At 47.2% G+C, this 27026-nt stretch overlaps 1 protein-coding gene across 1 annotated transcript; it reads left to right on the top strand.

Annotated features, from left to right (window-relative positions):
- Positions 1 to 6177: 6177 nt before the first annotated feature.
- LOC311046957 (extracellular calcium-sensing receptor-like) lies at positions 6178 to 8726 on the top strand (the record flags this gene model as incomplete). Its single annotated transcript, XM_084059536.1, has 5 exons — positions 6178 to 6186; positions 6486 to 6761; positions 7267 to 7491; positions 7590 to 7713; positions 7813 to 8726. 5 exons carry the CDS (start codon positions 6178 to 6180, stop codon positions 8724 to 8726), a joined length of 1548 nt encoding a protein of 515 aa, XP_083915662.1.
- Positions 8727 to 27026: the final 18300 nt, after the last annotated feature.

Raw genomic sequence — 27026 nt, 5'->3', positions numbered from 1 at the left:
AGTGGGTGGATGCTGGTGGAGGGGTGTGTACTGGACAAGAGGATCTGGGAACAGCAGAAACAGCCCTTGGATGTGTCTGACCTCAGGACAGAGCATAATGTGTACAAGGCTGTGTATGCACTGGCCCATGCCCTCCATGACATGTTGCAATGTGTGCCAGGGAGAGGGCCTTTCAGTGAACACAGCTGTGCCAGTTTACAGACAATACAGCCATGGCAGGTGTAATATCAGTTCACAGTTCACATGTTAATGTTTCTAGTGGGATTCAAATTTAGAATCATAACACATACATATATTTGTGATTTATAGTAATACTATGTTTATTATTATTTAGTAATGAATGTTTATCAGTGTTTTTAGCAATAATACAGTGTTGAAGCCTGACCCTTATGAATATTGCTGATTGGTCAAAACTATGCAGTCAATAAACACAAACATGCAGAAATCATTTCTATTTCAAAATGTACTCTGAGTCAGAAAACAGATTACAGTCACCACAAATGATTGAGTACAGTCTGTCTCTAAACACAGTTCATTGAACATGAGCTGGAGCCGAACCGGGGTGGACTCCCATGGTCCACTGTCTGTATGTTCTCTTCCTTTATACTATTCACACAGCACCTACTTCTGGGATGGGCTTTACTTCAAGCCAGCCAAAGTGTGTTTAAATCCATGATTTCATATTTGACCAATTGGAGCCTAAGAAGTTTTTGCTTACCATGGCAAAATGCTATTATTGTCCATTCTATCTCTCGTGCAACCACTTAATTAATGCATGTGTGTGTGAGCAACCGGCCCTCCCCTTTCTGATCTCTTAGCATGGTCTTATTTATATATAGCATTATTTTAACGTTTTCCGATCACACGGTTTCACAGAGATCTCATTCCTCTTAGGATCTATCTCTCTTAGATGTGCAAATGTCCCCTTTTAATGTCCAGATAGTGAATGCTTGTTGAATTCATGTTTATGTTTTGTGCTGAATAGTTATTACGAACAGTCCCTGCAAATGTAACTATTTAGTATATTGTATACAGTAGCAATATGTAATCTTTCTTACTCTTCATACTTTTGCTTATCACCATTTCTAGCTTTTGTATTACCTGGAAAAGATCAACTTCACAACATCATTTGGGGATCTTGTAACATTTGATGAGAATGGTGATGCTTTACCAATCTATGATGTCATGAACTGGTTGTGGCTCCCTGAAGGAAGCGTAAAGGTTCACAATGTAGGTGTGTTCAAGAAGTCAGCCTCTGGAGATGAAGAACTCATCCTTGATGAAGATAAAATCTTCTGGAGTTTTGAATCCACAAAGGTCACTTTTTCTAAAATAACTAATGTTGAGCTCATCCATGATGTGAATGTAATTTAGTTTAGACTGAAATTGATCATTGTTACTTTCCTCTAGCCACCTCGGTCAGTGTGCAGTGAGAGCTGTTCCCCTGGAACCCGTGTGGCCAGAAGGAAAGGGCAACCTGTCTGCTGCTTTGACTGCATTGCTTGCTCTGAGGGAGAAATCAGCAATGCGACTGGTAGGTTTACGTCATATAGCTATGTGATTTGCGCCGTGCTGGGCTCTAACCCCAGTCTCCCACTCGGCAAACCGACACACAACCTACTGTGCCAATAGAGCTGCCCGATTGGCAGAGTTGTTGTGGCCGGGTCTTGTTTGGCGCACTACAAATAGTTATCTTTAGGACGATAATGCACTTTTCTGTCCCTTAAATATTGCCCTCTTTGTTAGACTCTACAGAGTGCACCAGTTGTCCAGAGGACTTCTGGTCCACTCCCCTGCGTGACCACTGTGTCCCTAAGAGTATGGAGTTCCTCTCCTACCATGAGGCTCTGGGTATCTCCTTGACCTGCATCTCATTGCTAGGCACACTTATCTGTGCCATTGTCCTGTGAATCTTCATCTATCATAGAAGCACACCCATGGTACGTGCCAACAACTCAGAACTCAGCTTCCTTCTCTTGTTGTCACTCAAAACTATGTTTTCTGTGTTCACTTCTGTTCATTGGCCGTCCCAGGCTCTGGACATGTCAGTTAAGGCATGCAGCATTTGGGATCAGCTTTGTGCTGTGTGTCTCATGTATCCTGGTAAAGACTATGGTGGTGTTGGCTGTGTTCAAGGCCTCCACTCTTGGGGGTGCTGACATTATGAAGTGGTTTGGTGCTACTGTATGCAGCAGAGATTAACAGTTCTAGCTCTTACTTACGTCCAGGCAACAATATGCACAGCCTGGCTTGTGTCTGCCTCACCAACTCCTCATAAAAACACACAATATCAAAGTGATAAGACAGTCTATGAGTGTGTGGTGGGATCAACAATTGGTTTTGCAGTATTACTGGGTTATATTGGTTTACTGGCGCTCCTCAGCTTCATCCTTGCATTCATGGCAAGGAATCTTCCAGGCAACTTCAATGAAGCCAAGTTAATCACTTTCAGCATGTTGAGCTTCTGTGCTGTGTGGATAGCCTTCATCCCAGCATATATAAGCTCTCCAGGAAAATATGCAGATGTAGTGGAGGTTTTTGCTATTTTAGCATCTAGTTTTGGGATTTTGGTGGCACTGTTTGTACCAAAGTGTTATATAATCCTTTTGAAACCTGAGAGAAACACTAAGAAGTCCATCATGGGTAGAGATGCCACCAAGACTTAAAAGCTTGAAAGCCCAAAGAAAAAGATAATTAACCATGAAATCATGTTAGAAGAACAGAGTTGATGTATGCTTTATTGAATGTGTATGTATGTAAGAATGTTTTGTTGTTGTCATTGTAATTACAAAAAAAGAACAATAAATACATTGTTAAAAAAGAAGAGAGTTGTTTTATTAGTCGAAATACTACATGTTTTTCTTTGACACTTTTTCTGGAAATTGGGACCTAGCTACAAGGAGGTGGGAGGTTGAGTCCAGGTGGAGACAAAATAAGTAATTTCACACATCCATTCACACACTATACCGACCGTGGGACAGTTTAGACTCTCTAAATAGAAAGTGTTTTCCTCAGTTGTGTGTCGTGTCCTTTAAATTCAATCCATTCTATTAGGTTTAGTTCCTACAAATCCTCTCTCTTTAAAAAAAAAATTACCCAGCATTGGTCGTGTCTGGTCACATTGATTGATTGACTTGTCACAGTCCGTTTGTACCCTTCAGAATTCTCCATATATCTATATATTGTAATTTAATATCGTATCACATCATATTATAATACATAATATATTATATAATATATAACTATAATATATATATTCTGATATATATTCATAACATACAGTGGGTGAACAGTTGCCAATGTATCTTTCATATTATTTTGATATGAAAGGATTGTTAATGAACGTTAAGCCCTGCCCCTACTTCTGCCTGATGGGTGTTGTGAAAGATTATGTAATGACATGCCATCCCCTGTTGGCACAGGAGATGGCATAGCACTGTGTATAAAATGTAGCAACTGGACAAACAATTTGGGAATGGGGTTAGACAGAGGAGGACAGTCATGACTTCTCTAGACATACACCTGCTTTCATACCTGTACTTGACCTTGATGTTGTTCTCTTCTTTCTCTGCTTTGTCTTCCTCACCTTCCTCTTCTTGTGAGTTACAGGCAAAGTTTAATCTCAAAAGAATCTACAAGGCTGGGGACTTTATTCTGGGTGGTTTGTTTAATATGCACCTACACTGTGTCGACCCTGATCTGTCTTTCACCTCCAAGCCACAGGACCCCACTTGCGATACGTGAGTATCACAAATGCAATAGCAAACAAGAAAACAGGGAACTTTTTTGATAGGTTGATGTATATTTCTACAAAGATATTTATTCAAGGTTACAGTGCCATTTTGTCTGTTAGTTTTAACATTCCAGGGTTCAAACGGGCCCAGACCATGGCTTTTGCTATTGCTGAGATAAACAGAAACACCAGCCTACTACCCAATTTGACTCTGGGATATAGTCTCTATGATGCCTGTCATTCGCTTGGAGTTGCATTTCGTGCTGCATTGTCAATGGTCAGTGGGAGAGAGGAGCAGTTTCACCTGGACAAGAGCTGTGTTGGGTCTCCTCCAGTGCTCGGAATTGTGGGTGATGATTCCTCAACCAATTCTATTGCCATCTCTAGTGTAGTAGGTTTGTACAGAGTGCCTATGGTAAGTGTCCAACTTGAACTCCCTTTTACTGTCACCAATATATACGTATGCTTAATTTTGGTTATTCTTTCAATTACAAATCTAAATATTTACAGCTCGAAAGACATAGAACATATTTTTTGCAGGCAGAGCATGTGAGCAGAGTAGGCAGATTTTGAATGGAGCGTGAAGGAGGTTTTCAAAAGATCAAAGAACAGTGTATCTGTGTTAAAGATTTGTTACCTAATTCTGAACATATTCATTCAACTGTAATCCACAAAATATGATTCATAGCAATTATGTATTTATCATCAGTCAATAGTTGACTGATTGTAAGTTAATTTTACCTATTATATTTGATTACCATGTTGCAATGTTACATAGCTCTTGTAATGCATGTGTGTTGTGACTCTGTCACTCTCCGTGGTGCTTAAAGGACAAGTCCGGACTAAAATAACATATAGCCTTTTTTTCCTACTTACTGTATATTGATCCCAAATGACTGGCCATGGGGTCTATTTGCAGAATTGCCCCTGTCGTCCAGTTTCCCCAGCAGCATGTACCCCAGTCCACACGTGCACTCCCAAAGCTGTCACTGCCTTGTTTTTTCAATCTGTCTCAGTATCTGCTATAACTACAGTCTCCGTTTATGAAACTTTTTATTAGGAAGAAGATTGCTTTTATGATTGGTATTACAGTCATAGGCCAAATAGAATATTATCAGACATACAGTAAATGTGCAATTTCCCTGCTATAACTATGATATTACCAAACAGTGTTGTGCTTTTTGCAGGTTAGTTACCATGCCATGTGCTCCTGTCTGAGTGACTGGAATCAGTTCCCATCCTTCTTTAGAACAATCCCAAATTCTGCATCCCAGGTGAACTTCTAAAGACAAAAGATCTGTTGGAATCAAGTACTATGTCCAACACACTTGACATGAACATCGCTCTAGTGTAATCGATATTGCATATCACCTGTCATTTGCTTGTGTGTATTACTGCTGGAGCTGACAGTGTAAACAATCCCAAGTACTTATATCCCTGCATTCTTCATCCAATCAGATACGAGCTATGCTCCAGATTATGAGACGATTTAGGTGGACCTGGGTCGGACTGCTGTTTAATGATGATGCCTATGGCCACGATGCTGCCCGAATCTTCCAATCTGACCTGGCCCAGTCTGGTCTGGGTTGTCTGGCATATGTGGAGGTTGTGCCCTGGGATGATGACCCCGCTGAACTTCAGAGGATTGTCACTGTGATGAAGAAATCCACAGCTCGTGTTGTCTTTGAAATTGTATATGGGATCCATATGATTAAACTCATGGAGGAGGTTGGGGTTATGATACATTTTAGGGATTCATAATTATAAGGAATCAGAAATTGGTTATACTGAAGTGAAGATATCCATTCATATAAAAAATTGGTGACAATACATTTTTTAAGTGAGATGCAATCATTTTCTTAGGTTCATCAATTAAAATGGTCAGCAACTATGTATTTTTGTTACACTTTTTATTATGTTTAAATGCCATTGATCTCAGTACTTTGATCAATAAGCAAACAAGTAATCATGGTTTGATTATCACAAGTGATATTAACATAATGATATAATATTGCATTTGTCTTGAGATGTTAGAACACTGGGTTATAGCTGTGCTCATTTGTCTTTAAAATGTATTCATATATTTTGTTCAACAAAATAAACAGGTGGTAAAGCAGAATGTTACAGGTCTGCAATGGATATCCGATGTGGGTTGGATGACAGCTAAAACACTCCAGACTCCTCACTTCATGCCTTACCTGAGAGTCCTGGGTCTTGCCGTCCATCGTGGAGAGATACCAGGTCTCAAGGATTTCTTCTTAAAAATAAATCCTGATAATGACCCTGAGAACAGGCGTGAAAATACCTTAGTGAGTGTTTTGTTTAATTTTGTATTTAAAGTCTCTGTCCATGTCCCATGGTGTGGTTTGAATTATCAATTTGGGTAATACAAGGGTTAGGGAACACCAAAAGTGACAAAAATGTGCCAGAAACAACAAGCCAGAATGGTGTCGGTATGTGGAGTACTTTCCCTCCGTGTCCCTGCATACTTCTTCATTCATTTATTGAGGCTCTGATTGGCGTCCGTCGTGTGATGTCATACCTTACATGCCCTGTGTCAAACCTGTTTTCAGTGAGTGCCGGTCTGAAAGACCAGATTTTAGTTAGGGTTAAAACTCAATATTACTGCTTTGGAGATATGCAGAGAGCAAGGTAATACGAGGAATTTCAGGAAAGCTTCAAACAGGCATCAACCAAACAAAAACACAATGTTTAGGGAGCAATTTCAAAGTGATGCCTTGTGTTTCTTCAGGTGAGGCAGTTTTGGGAGCACACATTTCAATGTAAATTTGCACCCCTTCCGTCAGAGTGGGTGGATACTGGTGGAGGGGTGTGTACTGGACAAGAGGATCTAGGAACAGCAGAAACAGCCCTTCTGGATGTATCTGACCTCAGGACAGAGTATAATGTGTACAAGGCTGTGTATGCTCTGGCCCATGCCCTCCATGACATGTTGCAATGTGTGCCAGGAAGAGGGCCTTTCAGTGGGCACAGCTGTGCCACTTTGCAGACAATACAGCCATGGCAGGTGTAATATCAATTCACAGATTACATGTTACTGTTTCTAGTTGGATTCTAATTTACAATGATAATGCATATATAAATATGACGCATACAAAGTGTGTAAGACACTCCTAGCGGAGTGTGATTGTCTCACACCTGTGAACATGAAGGGGTGTATCATTGCTGTAAGACACTCTTGATGAAGGTCCAGAGGGACCGAAATGTCTGTCAATTTGAATAAAACTGATGCTGCTGAGCAAGAGCAGAGTGCTGTATTTTTGTTCATGAAATATTCTTTTCATGATTGCTTCACATGCACGAAAGTGTAAAATAAGTTGAAGACCCCCCCACCTCATAAAAACATAAAACATTAAATCAACTGATTCAACTCATACCACATTTGACAGGCCCAATCCTTGCAAGCATCTACTGTATATCGATGTTGAGTACCCTACCCCACCCCAGGAACAGAAGACCGGGACCGAATACAGTCTCTTGCTCTTCATAATTTTGCTTATCACTATTTCTAGCTTGTGTATTACCTGGAAAGGGTCAACTTCACCACATCAACTGGGGATCATGTAACATTTAATGAGAATGGTGACGCTCTACCAATCTATGATGTCATTAACTGGGTGTGGCTCCCTGGTGGAAGTGCAAAGGTTAATAATGTAGGTGTGTTCAAGAAGTCAGCCTCCGGAGATGAAGAACTGATCCTTGATGAAGACATCTTCTGGAGCTTTGTATCCAAAAAGGTCACCTTTTAGAATATCTAATGTTGAGCTTATCATGATGTGATTGTGAATGTAATTTGGTTTAGACTGAAATTGATCATTGTTACTTTCCTTTGTAGCCGCCTCGGTCACTGTGCAGTGAGAGCTGTTCCCCTGGAACCCGTGTGGCCAGAAGGAAAGGAGAACCTGTCTGCTGCTTCGACTGCATTGCTTGCTCTGAGGGAGAGATCAGCAATGAGACGGGTATGTTTACATTATGTAGGTGCGTACGTATGTGTATGTAGGTTATCTTAAGGAAAATACTGCACTTGTCTGTTTCATTAATCTTGCCCTCTTTGTTAGACTCTACAGAGTGCACCAGTTGTCCAGAGGACTTCTGGTCCAGTCCCCAGCGTGACCACTGTGTCCCCAAGAGCATAGAGTTCCTCTCCTACCATGAGGCTCTGGGTATATCGTTGACAACCATTTCATTGCTAGGTACATTAATCTGTGCCATTGTCCTGGGAATCTTCATCTATCATAGAAGCACACCCATGGTTCGTGCCAACAACTCAGAACTCAGCTTCCTTCTCTTGTTGTCACTCAAACTATGTTTTTTGTGTTCACTTCTGTTCATTGGCCGTCCCAGGCTCTGGACTTGTCAGCTGAGGCATGCAGCATTTGGGATCAGCTTTGTGCTGTGTGTCTCATGTATCCTGGTAAAGACTATGGTGGTGTTGGCTGTGTTCAAGGCCTCCGAGCCTGGGGGTGCAGACATTCTGAAGTGGTTTGGTGCTATGCAGCAGAGAGGAACAGTTCTGTCTCTTACTGTTGTCCAGGCAATAATCTGCACTGCCTGGCTTGTGTCTGCCTCTCCAACAACTCATAAAAACAAAAAATACCAGCGTAATAAGATTGTCTATGAGTGCGTGGTGGGATCAACAGTTGGTTTTGCTGTGTTACTAGGTTATATTGGTTTACTGGCACTGCTCAGCTTCCTGCTAGCATTCATGGCAAGGAATCTTCCAGACAACTTCAATGAAGCCAAGTTAATCACTTTCAGCATGTTGATCTTCTGTGCCGTGTGGATAGCCTTCATCCCAGCATATATCAGCTCTCCAGGAAAATATGCAGATGTAGTTGAGGTTTTTGCTATTTTAGCATCTAGTTTTGGTATTTTGGTGGCACTGTTTGGACCAAAGTGTTATATAATCCTTTTGAAACCTGAGAGAAACACAAAGAAGTCCATCATGGGTCGAGACGCCACCAAGACGTAGAAGCAGAAATTCAATGACAACACATTTTCTTATGTATTTAATTAATTCTATACGTGTATATGAATATATTTTGTTGCTGATAACATTGGTAATGGTATATTATCTGAACTGAACTAAAAGTACTAATCCAGTCAGAGATGCAAGCGTATATTAACTATCATGAATTAACATTGGTGAAATGTAATTACCCTCCATTAGAGGCTAAATTTTAGACCTATATGTAACCATGGCAGAAATAGAACAGCTTAGTAAATTCGACTACGCCACCTTGGGAATTTCACCCAAGGAATCCATTAAAGTACTAAAGTAACCACACTGAATTGCAACACAGGTTTGTATTTAGTAAAGGACGGGAGCCAAGACGTGCTTCTCAAGATCATAAAAGTGCATGCTTTTGTTTTAAACCAAACACTGTATTAAAACACTATTAAAACAATGGGCTCGACCAAAGTCACAGATCAATTATTTTTCCTCAAAATAATCTGTTTATTTATCACAATTTAAATTGTTAAAAAGGTAAAACCCGAGTACTATCACATAAAATATACTTGCACACCAGCACAGGCTGGTGAAGAAGGCCACATGTTACGATTTCAATGAGTTAAAGCTGCTTTGTATGTTTGTTTCACATGGTCAAAAGTCCTGAAAATAATATGCTCTGTATGAAGGTTTCAAAACACTGCATGACCTTCCATGGTTCAACTGCAGGTCTATAACTCTAAGCGTATCCTCCTAGATAATATGGTAAATTGTGCATTTATATCTCGCCCCTCCCATATTCCCTTGCTTCCCACTATGATGTATTTATTCAGTGCAAGAAAAACACTTTTGACCATTCACTTTATGATATATAGTCATCAACACATTCATTGGGACACTTCTTTTCAGTGGGACAGAAAGCCGATGAACAGCTTATCACAGCAACTCATTTGCAAGTTAATTTGTGACAGGGTCAAAGCAGGGGGGTGAAACCAAATTGTAACATTTTTTATTGATGATGAAAAACCTGTATTACGCACTTAAAAACATCATTCTCTTAACTATATTTCTGCACTGCATGTTTTATGGTTGACAATGTATTTCCCCCCGGTCCCCGAGCCACTTGACATTGGACTCCCCTATAGGCTGTGTGACATTGGCCTTGTGACAGCGGACGGCCAATGTCCCCAGGTCACGCTGGTGGCAGAGCGAATGAGGGTGGAGTAGGGTGTGGCCCACCTTATTCAAAAGTGAGCGCGAGCCACTTGGACAGCAGAGAGACAGGCATACAGGGCAGTGTGGAAGTGACAGCCAGAAGGGACGGTTGTGCACAGGAGGAGCAGACATACCACGGAGCAGAGGTGGGGAATACAGTGATCGCGGCACGTACCAAGCCACCAGCAGCGGACGGTGAGCAGACGGCGCAGTAGCAGCAGAGACGGGGAGGACAGACAGACGAACCAAGGAACGGAGGAGAGGTCCAGTGGCGATAACGTTGCGCGCTTCACACCCTCAAAGCCAGACGTACAGTCTGGCGGGCGAGTAAGTGTCCTTCTATGCAACGTTACCTTTATAAACCCACGGTCCTAAACCTCATATGTGAAATATACCTGAACAGATGAACTGGTTCTAGTTTCTATGATTGCAGGCAATACGCACGAAGACAAGAAGAGACAGTGATTCCTGGCCTAAACCCCCGCTCCAGTTAAACCCCATATAAGGACATTCCCACCTTTTGCATTGAACCGTGATGAGTATATGACATATAGCAATTGAATTGGCACTTGGCACTTTACTGCTTCAGTAATAGTTGGCACTTTAACGCTAAATTCATTATTTATTTGCTATAGTTTGCACAAGCCCTGTCTGTTTTTAGTGTTTGGTGATTGTCTGTATTCCTGTATTTTAGTTAGTTAGTGGGCGCATTAGGAGGTTGAGGTTTTAGAATTAGTGTTATATTTTGTTTATGCTTTTCAATATTTTATGGCTTATAGACGCCACTGTATTAGCTTAATAAAATAGATTACCTTTTTATACAAACCTGTTTCCGTCCAGCTTTCTCCAAGGGATATGTGTTGAAGTGTTGTTCTCATTTAAAAGTATTGTACTTACCTGGGTAAACTCGAACCTGTGAATAGCCTAAGAAAGAGTGTTACAGAGGACCCTACCTCTTAAATAAAAAGGTGGCGTAGTCTTGCAGTACCTAACAAACAGTATTATTCTCACAGTAATTACGCACCCCGCACTTTACCGTGCAACTGATATTTTATTGTTGTGAGTTTAATGTGTATTGTTATTTATTTATTATTGAGACAAAGTAAAGAGTGTCAGCATTCTAAAAAGAAGTGGCAAGTTACATGTGACAACCTGGCCACCGTCACATATTTGGCGTAGCGCGGCAGGACTGGGTAGAGAACAACACAAAATCCCTAAGAGAAACTGTATTGAAATTTTGCTGTTTTGCTGCTTTTTGTTTTGTTTTGTTTGGTTGAATCAAGAAAGTAATGATGATGATGCCAGTGTATCCAGGGGCACCGTGGCTACCTAAGTTTTCGGGCATAGAAGGTGAGGAGAAATACAGGGAATGGAGAGAACAGATTAAAGGATTATTGGGCACTCAGGATTTAACAGAGGAGAAAAAAGTTGCTTTTGTAGTACAGACCCTTACTGAGGAAGCTAAGCGACAAATTAGTGTAATTGACAAGGAAGATCGCAATACAGTGGCCAAAGTCTTTAAATGTTTAGACACGTTGTATAAAACATCTGTTTCTGCTTCCCAAGCTCGTGCCTTGTTCTATGGCTGTGCGCAACGCGCAGGCGAAAGTGTGCAGGCTTATATTTTGAGGCTTAGAGAGTTGTTCTGCGGGCTGCGGCGGCTCGACCCAGACACCGCTCCCTCCGATGCCATTCTGCGAGAGCAGTTACTTGTAGGACTGTCTGAAGGCCCTCTGGGTCAAGCCTTAAGAATATATGCCCGTCGAAACCCCACAGAAGACTTCGCCGCCCTAAAAAATGAGGCCTTCCTACTAGACACTGAACATAGAAGAGAAGGGACTGCTGAAATCTTGTGCCATGCTGTTAAACCTGTCTCTATCCCAACACCCTCACAGGAATCTGAATGGAGAGAGAAACTGAAACAGGAGATTATGGAAGACGTCAAATCGCAAATGCAGGGGTTTACGCAGGAGCTCATGAAAGAGATCAGACCGCTCCTTCGACCCAACACCACCGATACACGACCTCGCGGTTCGCCTCCATCTGAACGACGCCGGGAGCCGTACCAACGCAACGAGTGGGATGAGGGAGGTAGGCCGATCTGTAGGAGCTGTAGGCAGTCTGGGCACATTGCTCGCTTGTGTAAATCTGACCCCAATCATTTAAACTAGTACGCCCTGTCGCCGAGGTCCGGGAGACAGGGGTGCAGCGCGCACTCGCCAGATCAAGGGCTAATGAAGTGTTTATTGGGGACTGTCCGACTATTGGGATCACTATGGGAGGAGTCCACTTAAGGGGGTTACTGGATACTGGGTCACAAGTCACATTAATGCAGCAAAGCTTATTTGAGGAAAAATTCTCACACCTAACGTTGGGAAATGGGCCCCTTGTTTTTAAATTACGCGCCGCTAATGGTCTTGACTTACCGTACACTGGCTATGCCATATTGGACCTAGAGCTGGAGGGAATGAAGATCCCAGGGAGAGGAGTTGTAATCGTGAAAGATGAACATTGTACTCAACCGCTGATTATTGGGATGAATGTCGTGAACGCTGTATGGCATGCCCTCTTTAAATGGCCTGGGAGGCCTGTGTTTCCATGTCAGCAGGGAAGGACGCTGTGGAAGGACGCATTCGCCACCTGTAGGAGGGTGGAGGCAGTGACGAACGAAGATGGGTCCATCGGTTATGTGTGGCCGGTCGGCCGGCGGAAGATTCGAATCCCCGCGCAGAGTGAAGTGATGATCTGGGGCCGCGCTTGGAGAGGACCAAATGGAGCGGACTACGAGGCCTTGATGGAAGCCTTGCCGGATGGAAAAGATTTGGGAGTGGCCCGTGCCCTCGTCACGGTGCGCCACGGACGTGTTCCCATACGAGTGTGCAACCCACACGCATATAGTCTGGTCCTGGACCGCCACCAGAAGCTGGGGAGGCTGTACCCGGTGGAAGAAGCGGATGTCCGAGGCGGCAGGGACCTGAGCCTGTCCCTGGGGACCGACGGAGAGGTGGAAGTGGCCGTAATCAGTGTGGAAGATGATGGACCACTGAAGACCCTGCCCGAAGAGATGGAAGTGTTGACGGAGCGTGATGACCTGCCGGAGGCGCAGAAGAGAGAGTTACACGAGATGTTGTGTCGGTGGAAGAAGGTGTTCGCCATCCATGACGAGGATTTCGGACGGACGGACGTCGTGCAACACCAGATACCGACCGGAGACGCGGCACCCATACGAGAGCGACACCGGCCGTTGCCGCCCTCCATGTACCGGGAGATGAAGACCCTCCTGAATGAGATGCTGGAGAAGGGAGTCATCAAGGAGAGTTGCAGTCCGTGGGCGGCACCTATCGTACTGGTCAAGAAGAAAGATGGCAGCTGGAGGTTCTGCGTCGACTACAGGAAACTTAACGCCGTGACGCACAAGGACGCCTTCCCCCTACCCAGGATAGAAGAGACGCTCACCAGCCTGACGAAGGCGCAATGGTTCTCCACGTTAGACCTGGCCAGCGGGTATTGGCAAGTAGGAATGGATCCCCGGGACCGGGAGAAGACCGCCTTTACAACCCCGCTGGGCCTGTTCGAGTTTCAACGCATGCCGTTCGGGCTTTGTAATGCGCCCGCGACGTTCCAGAGGCTGATGCAGCAGTGTCTGAGTGGTCAGGTGACAGAATCCTTGCTGGTATATCTTGATGACATTATAGTATATTCACCTGACTTCTCCTCTCATCTACAGCACCTCGAGCTCGTCTTCCAACGCCTGTGGAGACATGGACTGAAGCTGCGGTTAGACAAATGCAAACTTCTGCGGAGGGAAGTGCAATTTCTGGGCCATGTCGTGGACAAAGAGGGAGTGCGGCCCGATCCGGAGAAAGTGGTGGCAGTGCGGGACTGGACACCACCCTCAACGGTCCGCGAGGTCCGCGCGTTTCTAGGTCTAGCGGGTTACTATAGGCGTTTCGTGTCCTCTTTTGCTGCTATAGCACGACCCTTAAACAACTTATTGATAGGAATCCCAAATGACGTAAAATCCCACCAGTGTAAAGTCGAGTGGACTTCGGAGTGCCAGCGGGCGTTTGATGCGTTAAAGAGTGCCCTCACACAAGCCCCGGTGTTAGCGTATGCGGATTATACACAGCCTTTTGTGGTTTACACTGATGCGAGTGGCCGTGGGTTGGGAGCGGTTCTAGCCCAGGTCCAAGACGGTCACGAACGTGTAATAGCTTATGCAAGCCGCAGTCTCCACCCGACCGAGCAGAATGACGCAAATTATAGCTCGTTCAAATTGGAGCTTTTGGCCCTTAAATGGGCCGTGACCGAGAAGTTTAAAGATTATCTCACTGGCGCTCGATTCACAATATTCACGGACAATAACCCTGTTGCGCATCTCCAAACGGCTAGATTGGGAGCTGTGGAACAACGGTGGGCTGCTCAACTTGCGTCGTTTACTTTCGACATCAAGTATCGACCGGGCAAAAACAACGCCAACGCTGATGCCCTATCGCGGTTCCCAGTGCAGCCTGTAGATGTGGCGGCTGTACAATCGACGCCAGCAGCCCGGGAGGATGAGTGGAGAGAGACGCAGGATCGGGATCCAGATGTGCAGGTGGTGAAGAGGTGCGTGGAACGGGGGAGAGCCCCTAATATGGTGGAGAGGAAGAATTGGACTCGGGGAGCGCGGCAACTGTTACGCCAGTGGAACAAACTGATTATACGAAATCATGTGTTATATAGGAAGGTGACCGATCCTTATACCAAAGAACAATACTCACAGATCATTTGTCCAGGTTCACGCAGAGAGGAGGTATGGAGAGGAATCCACACGGCCGCGGCGCATGCTGGGTCGGAGAGGACCTTGGCCCAGCTGCGACGCCGGTTCTATTGGCCAGGCATGGAGGGAGCGGTGCGTCAGTTACAACAGGGTTGTGTCGCCTGCAGCCTGCAGAGGAACAGGTCAGAGCCTCGGGCCCCCTTACAACCCTTTGAAGTCTCATATCCACTAGAAGTAATAGCCATTGATTTCCTCACATTAGGTAGGCCTGCTGATGCGTGGCAAAACATTCTGGTAGCTACTGACTTATTCACCCGTTATAGTTGGGCTATTGCCACCCGAGACCAGACTGCGCACACCACTGTCCGTGCGTTATGGACGCATATTATCCAGCCGTTCGGCTGTCCGGCCCGGTTCCACTCAGATCGAGGCCCCAACTTCGAGTCCGAGTTAATGCACCATTTATGTCAGACTTATGGTATTGCAAAAAGTCGCACCACTCCGTACCACCCGGCTGGGAACGGTGGAGTGGAACGATTTAATCAGACATTACTGAACATGTTGCGATCACTAGACACTGATAAACAAGGAAGATGGAATGAGCACTTACCCGAGTTAGTTCATGCTTATAACAACACGATCCATAGTGCTACGGGTTATGCCCCCGCCTACTTAATGTTTGGCCGACATTTGAGGCGCCCTATAGATGTCCAGTTAGGAGTGCAGTCAGCGCAAGAGCGCATGGGAGTGGGTGGCTGGGTACAGGACCACCAACAGAGAATGGCGACAGCTTATAGGACCGCAGGGGAGAGGATGGGAGAAACGGCCAAGAGGAGAAAGCAGGTTTATGACCGTAGGGCCGGTATTACACCCCTATTACCAGGAGAGAGAGTGTGGATTCGAAATAGGAAGAGAGATGGCCAGGGGAAATTGAGTACGTGGTGGGACCCCGAGCCTTACGCAGTGATGGAACAGGTGGGAGCTACGGGGTTGGTGTACCGAGTCAGACCCGAGAAGGGGGGGCGAGAAAAGACCATACATAGAAATGCGTTGAAAGTGTGTGTAGCCCCCAGGTCGCCCCACGAGGACCCCCCAGCTGTAGTGCAGCCCGAGCAGGTAGAAGCAACAACGCCGCAGTATTATGGGTTTCTCTCCGTCCCGAGAGCACCAGATGAGCCACGGCGCTCGGGAAGAGCAAATATAGGCCAGCCACCCCAGAGGTATGGACATGATTAGGGACAGTTGCAGGGACTGGCAACGGAAAAGTGGGGGGGGATGTGACAGGGTCAAAGCAGGGGGGTGAAACCAAATTGTAACATTTTTTATTGATGATGAAAAACCTGTATTACGCACTTAAAAACATCATTCTCTTAACTATATTTCTGCACTGCATGTTTTATGGTTGACAATGTATTTCCCCCCGGTCCCCGAGCCACTTGACATTGGACTCCCCTATAGGCTGTGTGACATTGGCCTTGTGACAGCGGACGGCCAATGTCCCCAGGTCACGCTGGTGGCAGAGCGAATGAGGGTGGAGTAGGGTGTGGCCCACCTTATTCAAAAGTGAGCGCGAGCCACTTGGACAGCAGAGAGACAGGCATACAGGGCAGTGTGGAAGTGACAGCCAGAAGGGACGGTTGTGCACAGGAGGAGCAGACATACCACGGAGCAGAGGTGGGGAATACAGTGATCGCGGCACGTACCAAGCCACCAGCAGCGGACGGTGAGCAGACGGCGCAGTAGCAGCAGAGACGGGGAGGACAGGCAGACGAACCAAGGAACGGAGGAGAGGTCCAGTGGCGATAACGTTGCGCGCTTCACACCCTCAAAGCCAGACGTACAGTCTGGCGGGCGAGTAAGTGTCCTTCTATGCAACGTTACCTTTATAAACCCACGGTCCTAAACCTCATATGTGAAATATACCTGAACAGATGAACTGGTTCTAGTTTCTATGATTGCAGGCAATACGCACGAAGACAAGAAGAGACAGTGATTCCTGGCCTAAACCCCCGCTCCAGTTAAACCCCATATAAGGACATTCCCACCTTTTGCATTGAACCGTGATGAGTATATGACATATAGCAATTGAATTGGCACTTGGCACTTTACTGCTTCAGTAATAGTTGGCACTTTAACGCTAAATTCATTATTTATTTGCTATAGTTTGCACAAGCCCTGTCTGTTTTTAGTGTTTGGTGATTGTCTGTATTCCTGTATTTTAGTTAGTTAGTGGGCGCATTAGGAGGTTGAGGTTTTAGAATTAGTGTTATATTTTGTTTATGCTTTTCAATATTTTATGGCTTATAGACGCCACTGTATTAGCTTAATAAAATAGATTACCTTTTTATACAAACCTGTTTCCGTCCAGCTTTCTCCAAGGGATATGTGTTGAAGTGTTGTTCTCATTTAAAAGTATTGTACTTACCTGGGTAAACTCGAACCTGTGAATAGCCTAAGAAAGAGTGTTACAGAGGACCCTACCTCTTAAATAAAAAGGTGGCGTAGTCTTGCAGTACCTAACAAACAGTATTATTCTCACAGTAATTACGCACCCCGCACTTTACCGTGCAACTGATATTTTATTGTTGTGAGTTTAATGTGTATTGTTATTTATTTATTATTGAGACAAAGTAAAGAGTGTCAGCATTCTAAAAAGAAGTGGCAAGTTACATGTGACAACCTGGCCACCGTCACATATTTGGCGTAGCGCGGCAGGACTGGGTAGAGAACAACACAAAATCCCTAAGAGAAACTGTATTGAAATTTTGCTGTTTTGCTGCTTTTTGTTTTGTTTTGTTTGGTTGAATCAAGAAAGTAATGATGATGATGCCAGTGTATCCAGGGGCACCGTGGCTACCTAAGTTTTCGGGCATAGAAGGTGAGGAGAAATACAGGGAATGGAGAGAACAGATTAAAGGATTATTGGGCACTCAGGATTTAACAGAGGAGAAAAAAGTTGCTTTTGTAGTACAGACCCTTACTGAGGAAGCTAAGCGACAAATTAGTGTAATTGACAAGGAAGATCGCAATACAGTGGCCAAAGTCTTTAAATGTTTAGACACGTTGTATAAAACATCTGTTTCTGCTTCCCAAGCTCGTGCCTTGTTCTATGGCTGTGCGCAACGCGCAGGCGAAAGTGTGCAGGCTTATATTTTGAGGCTTAGAGAGTTGTTCTGCGGGCTGCGGCGGCTCGACCCAGACACCGCTCCCTCCGATGCCATTCTGCGAGAGCAGTTACTTGTAGGACTGTCTGAAGGCCCTCTGGGTCAAGCCTTAAGAATATATGCCCGTCGAAACCCCACAGAAGACTTCGCCGCCCTAAAAAATGAGGCCTTCCTACTAGACACTGAACATAGAAGAGAAGGGACTGCTGAAATCTTGTGCCATGCTGTTAAACCTGTCTCTATCCCAACACCCTCACAGGAATCTGAATGGAGAGAGAAACTGAAACAGGAGATTATGGAAGACGTCAAATCGCAAATGCAGGGGTTTACGCAGGAGCTCATGAAAGAGATCAGACCGCTCCTTCGACCCAACACCACCGATACACGACCTCGCGGTTCGCCTCCATCTGAACGACGCCGGGAGCCGTACCAACGCAACGAGTGGGATGAGGGAGGTAGGCCGATCTGTAGGAGCTGTAGGCAGTCTGGGCACATTGCTCGCTTGTGTAAATCTGACCCCAATCATTTAAACTAGTACGCCCTGTCGCCGAGGTCCGGGAGACAGGGGTGCAGCGCGCACTCGCCAGATCAAGGGCTAATGAAGTGTTTATTGGGGACTGTCCGACTATTGGGATCACTATGGGAGGAGTCCACTTAAGGGGGTTACTGGATACTGGGTCACAAGTCACATTAATGCAGCAAAGCTTATTTGAGGAAAAATTCTCACACCTAACGTTGGGAAATGGGCCCCTTGTTTTTAAATTACGCGCCGCTAATGGTCTTGACTTACCGTACACTGGCTATGCCATATTGGACCTAGAGCTGGAGGGAATGAAGATCCCAGGGAGAGGAGTTGTAATCGTGAAAGATGAACATTGTACTCAACCGCTGATTATTGGGATGAATGTCGTGAACGCTGTATGGCATGCCCTCTTTAAATGGCCTGGGAGGCCTGTGTTTCCATGTCAGCAGGGAAGGACGCTGTGGAAGGACGCATTCGCCACCTGTAGGAGGGTGGAGGCAGTGACGAACGAAGATGGGTCCATCGGTTATGTGTGGCCGGTCGGCCGGCGGAAGATTCGAATCCCCGCGCAGAGTGAAGTGATGATCTGGGGCCGCGCTTGGAGAGGACCAAATGGAGCGGACTACGAGGCCTTGATGGAAGCCTTGCCGGATGGAAAAGATTTGGGAGTGGCCCGTGCCCTCGTCACGGTGCGCCACGGACGTGTTCCCATACGAGTGTGCAACCCACACGCATATAGTCTGGTCCTGGACCGCCACCAGAAGCTGGGGAGGCTGTACCCGGTGGAAGAAGCGGATGTCCGAGGCGGCAGGGACCTGAGCCTGTCCCTGGGGACCGACGGAGAGGTGGAAGTGGCCGTAATCAGTGTGGAAGATGATGGACCACTGAAGACCCTGCCCGAAGAGATGGAAGTGTTGACGGAGCGTGATGACCTGCCGGAGGCGCAGAAGAGAGAGTTACACGAGATGTTGTGTCGGTGGAAGAAGGTGTTCGCCATCCATGACGAGGATTTCGGACGGACGGACGTCGTGCAACACCAGATACCGACCGGAGACGCGGCACCCATACGAGAGCGACACCGGCCGTTGCCGCCCTCCATGTACCGGGAGATGAAGACCCTCCTGAATGAGATGCTGGAGAAGGGAGTCATCAAGGAGAGTTGCAGTCCGTGGGCGGCACCTATCGTACTGGTCAAGAAGAAAGATGGCAGCTGGAGGTTCTGCGTCGACTACAGGAAACTTAACGCCGTGACGCACAAGGACGCCTTCCCCCTACCCAGGATAGAAGAGACGCTCACCAGCCTGACGAAGGCGCAATGGTTCTCCACGTTAGACCTGGCCAGCGGGTATTGGCAAGTAGGAATGGATCCCCGGGACCGGGAGAAGACCGCCTTTACGACCCCGCTGGGCCTGTTCGAGTTTCAACGCATGCCGTTCGGGCTTTGTAATGCGCCCGCGACGTTCCAGAGGCTGATGCAGCAGTGTCTGAGTGGTCAGGTGACAGAATCCTTGCTGGTATATCTTGATGACATTATAGTATATTCACCTGACTTCTCCTCTCATCTACAGCACCTCGAGCTCGTCTTCCAACGCCTGTGGAGACATGGACTGAAGCTGCGGTTAGACAAATGCAAACTTCTGCGGAGGGAAGTGCAATTTCTGGGCCATGTCGTGGACAAAGAGGGAGTGCGGCCCGATCCGGAGAAAGTGGTGGCAGTGCGGGACTGGACACCACCCTCAACGGTCCGCGAGGTCCGCGCGTTTCTAGGTCTAGCGGGTTACTATAGGCGTTTCGTGTCCTCTTTTGCTGCTATAGCACGACCCTTAAACAACTTATTGATAGGAATCCCAAATGACGTAAAATCCCACCAGTGTAAAGTCGAGTGGACTTCGGAGTGCCAGCGGGCGTTTGATGCGTTAAAGAGTGCCCTCACACAAGCCCCGGTGTTAGCGTATGCGGATTATACACAGCCTTTTGTGGTTTACACTGATGCGAGTGGCCGTGGGTTGGGAGCGGTTCTAGCCCAGGTCCAAGACGGTCACGAACGTGTAATAGCTTATGCAAGCCGCAGTCTCCACCCGACCGAGCAGAATGACGCAAATTATAGCTCGTTCAAATTGGAGCTTTTGGCCCTTAAATGGGCCGTGACCGAGAAGTTTAAAGATTATCTCACTGGCGCTCGATTCACAATATTCACGGACAATAACCCTGTTGCGCATCTCCAAACGGCTAGATTGGGAGCTGTGGAACAACGGTGGGCTGCTCAACTTGCGTCGTTTACTTTCGACATCAAGTATCGACCGGGCAAAAACAACGCCAACGCTGATGCCCTATCGCGGTTCCCAGTGCAGCCTGTAGATGTGGCGGCTGTACAATCGACGCCAGCAGCCCGGGAGGATGAGTGGAGAGAGACGCAGGATCGGGATCCAGATGTGCAGGTGGTGAAGAGGTGCGTGGAACGGGGGAGAGCCCCTAATATGGTGGAGAGGAAGAATTGGACTCGGGGAGCGCGGCAACTGTTACGCCAGTGGAACAAACTGATTATACGAAATCATGTGTTATATAGGAAGGTGACCGATCCTTATACCAAAGAACAATACTCACAGATCATTTGTCCAGGTTCACGCAGAGAGGAGGTATGGAGAGGAATCCACACGGCCGCGGCGCATGCTGGGTCGGAGAGGACCTTGGCCCAGCTGCGACGCCGGTTCTATTGGCCAGGCATGGAGGGAGCGGTGCGTCAGTTACAACAGGGTTGTGTCGCCTGCAGCCTGCAGAGGAACAGGTCAGAGCCTCGGGCCCCCTTACAACCCTTTGAAGTCTCATATCCACTAGAAGTAATAGCCATTGATTTCCTCACATTAGGTAGGCCTGCTGATGCGTGGCAAAACATTCTGGTAGCTACTGACTTATTCACCCGTTATAGTTGGGCTATTGCCACCCGAGACCAGACTGCGCACACCACTGTCCGTGCGTTATGGACGCATATTATCCAGCCGTTCGGCTGTCCGGCCCGGTTCCACTCAGATCGAGGCCCCAACTTCGAGTCCGAGTTAATGCACCATTTATGTCAGACTTATGGTATTGCAAAAAGTCGCACCACTCCGTACCACCCGGCTGGGAACGGTGGAGTGGAACGATTTAATCAGACATTACTGAACATGTTGCGATCACTAGACACTGATAAACAAGGAAGATGGAATGAGCACTTACCCGAGTTAGTTCATGCTTATAACAACACGATCCATAGTGCTACGGGTTATGCCCCCGCCTACTTAATGTTTGGCCGACATTTGAGGCGCCCTATAGATGTCCAGTTAGGAGTGCAGTCAGCGCAAGAGCGCATGGGAGTGGGTGGCTGGGTACAGGACCACCAACAGAGAATGGCGACAGCTTATAGGACCGCAGGGGAGAGGATGGGAGAAACGGCCAAGAGGAGAAAGCAGGTTTATGACCGTAGGGCCGGTATTACACCCCTATTACCAGGAGAGAGAGTGTGGATTCGAAATAGGAAGAGAGATGGCCAGGGGAAATTGAGTACGTGGTGGGACCCCGAGCCTTACGCAGTGATGGAACAGGTGGGAGCTACGGGGTTGGTGTACCGAGTCAGACCCGAGAAGGGGGGGCGAGAAAAGACCATACATAGAAATGCGTTGAAAGTGTGTGTAGCCCCCAGGTCGCCCCACGAGGACCCCCCAGCTGTAGTGCAGCCCGAGCAGGTAGAAGCAACAACGCCGCAGTATTATGGGTTTCTCTCCGTCCCGAGAGCACCAGATGAGCCACGGCGCTCGGGAAGAGCAAATATAGGCCAGCCACCCCAGAGGTATGGACATGATTAGGGACAGTTGCAGGGACTGGCAACGGAAAAGTGGGGGGGGATGTGACAGGGTCAAAGCAGGGGGGTGAAACCAAATTGTAACATTTTTTATTGATGATGAAAAACCTGTATTACGCACTTAAAAACATCATTCTCTTAACTATATTTCTGCACTGCATGTTTTATGGTTGACAATGTATTTCCCCCCGGTCCCCGAGCCACTTGACATTGGACTCCCCTATAGGCTGTGTGACATTGGCCTTGTGACAGCGGACGGCCAATGTCCCCAGGTCACGCTGGTGGCAGAGCGAATGAGGGTGGAGTAGGGTGTGGCCCACCTTATTCAAAAGTGAGCGCGAGCCACTTGGACAGCAGAGAGACAGGCATACAGGGCAGTGTGGAAGTGACAGCCAGAAGGGACGGTTGTGCACAGGAGGAGCAGACATACCACGGAGCAGAGGTGGGGAATACAGTGATCGCGGCACGTACCAAGCCACCAGCAGCGGACGGTGAGCAGACGGCGCAGTAGCAGCAGAGACGGGGAGGACAGGCAGACGAACCAAGGAACGGAGGAGAGGTCCAGTGGCGATAACGTTGCGCGCTTCACACCCTCAAAGCCAGACGTACAGTCTGGCGGGCGAGTAAGTGTCCTTCTATGCAACGTTACCTTTATAAACCCACGGTCCTAAACCTCATATGTGAAATATACCTGAACAGATGAACTGGTTCTAGTTTCTATGATTGCAGGCAATACGCACGAAGACAAGAAGAGACAGTGATTCCTGGCCTAAACCCCCGCTCCAGTTAAACCCCATATAAGGACATTCCCACCTTTTGCATTGAACCGTGATGAGTATATGACATATAGCAATTGAATTGGCACTTGGCACTTTACTGCTTCAGTAATAGTTGGCACTTTAACGCTAAATTCATTATTTATTTGCTATAGTTTGCACAAGCCCTGTCTGTTTTTAGTGTTTGGTGATTGTCTGTATTCCTGTATTTTAGTTAGTTAGTGGGCGCATTAGGAGGTTGAGGTTTTAGAATTAGTGTTATATTTTGTTTATGCTTTTCAATATTTTATGGCTTATAGACGCCACTGTATTAGCTTAATAAAATAGATTACCTTTTTATACAAACCTGTTTCCGTCCAGCTTTCTCCAAGGGATATGTGTTGAAGTGTTGTTCTCATTTAAAAGTATTGTACTTACCTGGGTAAACTCGAACCTGTGAATAGCCTAAGAAAGAGTGTTACAGAGGACCCTACCTCTTAAATAAAAAGGTGGCGTAGTCTTGCAGTACCTAACAAACAGTATTATTCTCACAGTAATTACGCACCCCGCACTTTACCGTGCAACTGATATTTTATTGTTGTGAGTTTAATGTGTATTGTTATTTATTTATTATTGAGACAAAGTAAAGAGTGTCAGCATTCTAAAAAGAAGTGGCAAGTTACATGTGACAACCTGGCCACCGTCACATATTTGGCGTAGCGCGGCAGGACTGGGTAGAGAACAACACAAAATCCCTAAGAGAAACTGTATTGAAATTTTGCTGTTTTGCTGCTTTTTGTTTTGTTTTGTTTGGTTGAATCAAGAAAGTAATGATGATGATGCCAGTGTATCCAGGGGCACCGTGGCTACCTAAGTTTTCGGGCATAGAAGGTGAGGAGAAATACAGGGAATGGAGAGAACAGATTAAAGGATTATTGGGCACTCAGGATTTAACAGAGGAGAAAAAAGTTGCTTTTGTAGTACAGACCCTTACTGAGGAAGCTAAGCGACAAATTAGTGTAATTGACAAGGAAGATCGCAATACAGTGGCCAAAGTCTTTAAATGTTTAGACACGTTGTATAAAACATCTGTTTCTGCTTCCCAAGCTCGTGCCTTGTTCTATGGCTGTGCGCAACGCGCAGGCGAAAGTGTGCAGGCTTATATTTTGAGGCTTAGAGAGTTGTTCTGCGGGCTGCGGCGGCTCGACCCAGACACCGCTCCCTCCGATGCCATTCTGCGAGAGCAGTTACTTGTAGGACTGTCTGAAGGCCCTCTGGGTCAAGCCTTAAGAATATATGCCCGTCGAAACCCCACAGAAGACTTCGCCGCCCTAAAAAATGAGGCCTTCCTACTAGACACTGAACATAGAAGAGAAGGGACTGCTGAAATCTTGTGCCATGCTGTTAAACCTGTCTCTATCCCAACACCCTCACAGGAATCTGAATGGAGAGAGAAACTGAAACAGGAGATTATGGAAGACGTCAAATCGCAAATGCAGGGGTTTACGCAGGAGCTCATGAAAGAGATCAGACCGCTCCTTCGACCCAACACCACCGATACACGACCTCGCGGTTCGCCTCCATCTGAACGACGCCGGGAGCCGTACCAACGCAACGAGTGGGATGAGGGAGGTAGGCCGATCTGTAGGAGCTGTAGGCAGTCTGGGCACATTGCTCGCTTGTGTAAATCTGACCCCAATCATTTAAACTAGTACGCCCTGTCGCCGAGGTCCGGGAGACAGGGGTGCAGCGCGCACTCGCCAGATCAAGGGCTAATGAAGTGTTTATTGGGGACTGTCCGACTATTGGGATCACTATGGGAGGAGTCCACTTAAGGGGGTTACTGGATACTGGGTCACAAGTCACATTAATGCAGCAAAGCTTATTTGAGGAAAAATTCTCACACCTAACGTTGGGAAATGGGCCCCTTGTTTTTAAATTACGCGCCGCTAATGGTCTTGACTTACCGTACACTGGCTATGCCATATTGGACCTAGAGCTGGAGGGAATGAAGATCCCAGGGAGAGGAGTTGTAATCGTGAAAGATGAACATTGTACTCAACCGCTGATTATTGGGATGAATGTCGTGAACGCTGTATGGCATGCCCTCTTTAAATGGCCTGGGAGGCCTGTGTTTCCATGTCAGCAGGGAAGGACGCTGTGGAAGGACGCATTCGCCACCTGTAGGAGGGTGGAGGCAGTGACGAACGAAGATGGGTCCATCGGTTATGTGTGGCCGGTCGGCCGGCGGAAGATTCGAATCCCCGCGCAGAGTGAAGTGATGATCTGGGGCCGCGCTTGGAGAGGACCAAATGGAGCGGACTACGAGGCCTTGATGGAAGCCTTGCCGGATGGAAAAGATTTGGGAGTGGCCCGTGCCCTCGTCACGGTGCGCCACGGACGTGTTCCCATACGAGTGTGCAACCCACACGCATATAGTCTGGTCCTGGACCGCCACCAGAAGCTGGGGAGGCTGTACCCGGTGGAAGAAGCGGATGTCCGAGGCGGCAGGGACCTGAGCCTGTCCCTGGGGACCGACGGAGAGGTGGAAGTGGCCGTAATCAGTGTGGAAGATGATGGACCACTGAAGACCCTGCCCGAAGAGATGGAAGTGTTGACGGAGCGTGATGACCTGCCGGAGGCGCAGAAGAGAGAGTTACACGAGATGTTGTGTCGGTGGAAGAAGGTGTTCGCCATCCATGACGAGGATTTCGGACGGACGGACGTCGTGCAACACCAGATACCGACCGGAGACGCGGCACCCATACGAGAGCGACACCGGCCGTTGCCGCCCTCCATGTACCGGGAGATGAAGACCCTCCTGAATGAGATGCTGGAGAAGGGAGTCATCAAGGAGAGTTGCAGTCCGTGGGCGGCACCTATCGTACTGGTCAAGAAGAAAGATGGCAGCTGGAGGTTCTGCGTCGACTACAGGAAACTTAACGCCGTGACGCACAAGGACGCCTTCCCCCTACCCAGGATAGAAGAGACGCTCACCAGCCTGACGAAGGCGCAATGGTTCTCCACGTTAGACCTGGCCAGCGGGTATTGGCAAGTAGGAATGGATCCCCGGGACCGGGAGAAGACCGCCTTTACGACCCCGCTGGGCCTGTTCGAGTTTCAACGCATGCCGTTCGGGCTTTGTAATGCGCCCGCGACGTTCCAGAGGCTGATGCAGCAGTGTCTGAGTGGTCAGGTGACAGAATCCTTGCTGGTATATCTTGATGACATTATAGTATATTCACCTGACTTCTCCTCTCATCTACAGCACCTCGAGCTCGTCTTCCAACGCCTGTGGAGACATGGACTGAAGCTGCGGTTAGACAAATGCAAACTTCTGCGGAGGGAAGTGCAATTTCTGGGCCATGTCGTGGACAAAGAGGGAGTGCGGCCCGATCCGGAGAAAGTGGTGGCAGTGCGGGACTGGACACCACCCTCAACGGTCCGCGAGGTCCGCGCGTTTCTAGGTCTAGCGGGTTACTATAGGCGTTTCGTGTCCTCTTTTGCTGCTATAGCACGACCCTTAAACAACTTATTGATAGGAATCCCAAATGACGTAAAATCCCACCAGTGTAAAGTCGAGTGGACTTCGGAGTGCCAGCGGGCGTTTGATGCGTTAAAGAGTGCCCTCACACAAGCCCCGGTGTTAGCGTATGCGGATTATACACAGCCTTTTGTGGTTTACACTGATGCGAGTGGCCGTGGGTTGGGAGCGGTTCTAGCCCAGGTCCAAGACGGTCACGAACGTGTAATAGCTTATGCAAGCCGCAGTCTCCACCCGACCGAGCAGAATGACGCAAATTATAGCTCGTTCAAATTGGAGCTTTTGGCCCTTAAATGGGCCGTGACCGAGAAGTTTAAAGATTATCTCACTGGCGCTCGATTCACAATATTCACGGACAATAACCCTGTTGCGCATCTCCAAACGGCTAGATTGGGAGCTGTGGAACAACGGTGGGCTGCTCAACTTGCGTCGTTTACTTTCGACATCAAGTATCGACCGGGCAAAAACAACGCCAACGCTGATGCCCTATCGCGGTTCCCAGTGCAGCCTGTAGATGTGGCGG

This window comes from Gymnoscopelus microlampas, assembly GCF_963454915.1.
Source record: "Gymnoscopelus microlampas genome assembly, chromosome: 6".
Lineage (NCBI taxonomy): Eukaryota > Metazoa > Chordata > Actinopteri > Myctophiformes > Myctophidae > Gymnoscopelus > Gymnoscopelus microlampas.
This window is presented reverse-complemented; position numbering and strand designations above follow the sequence as displayed.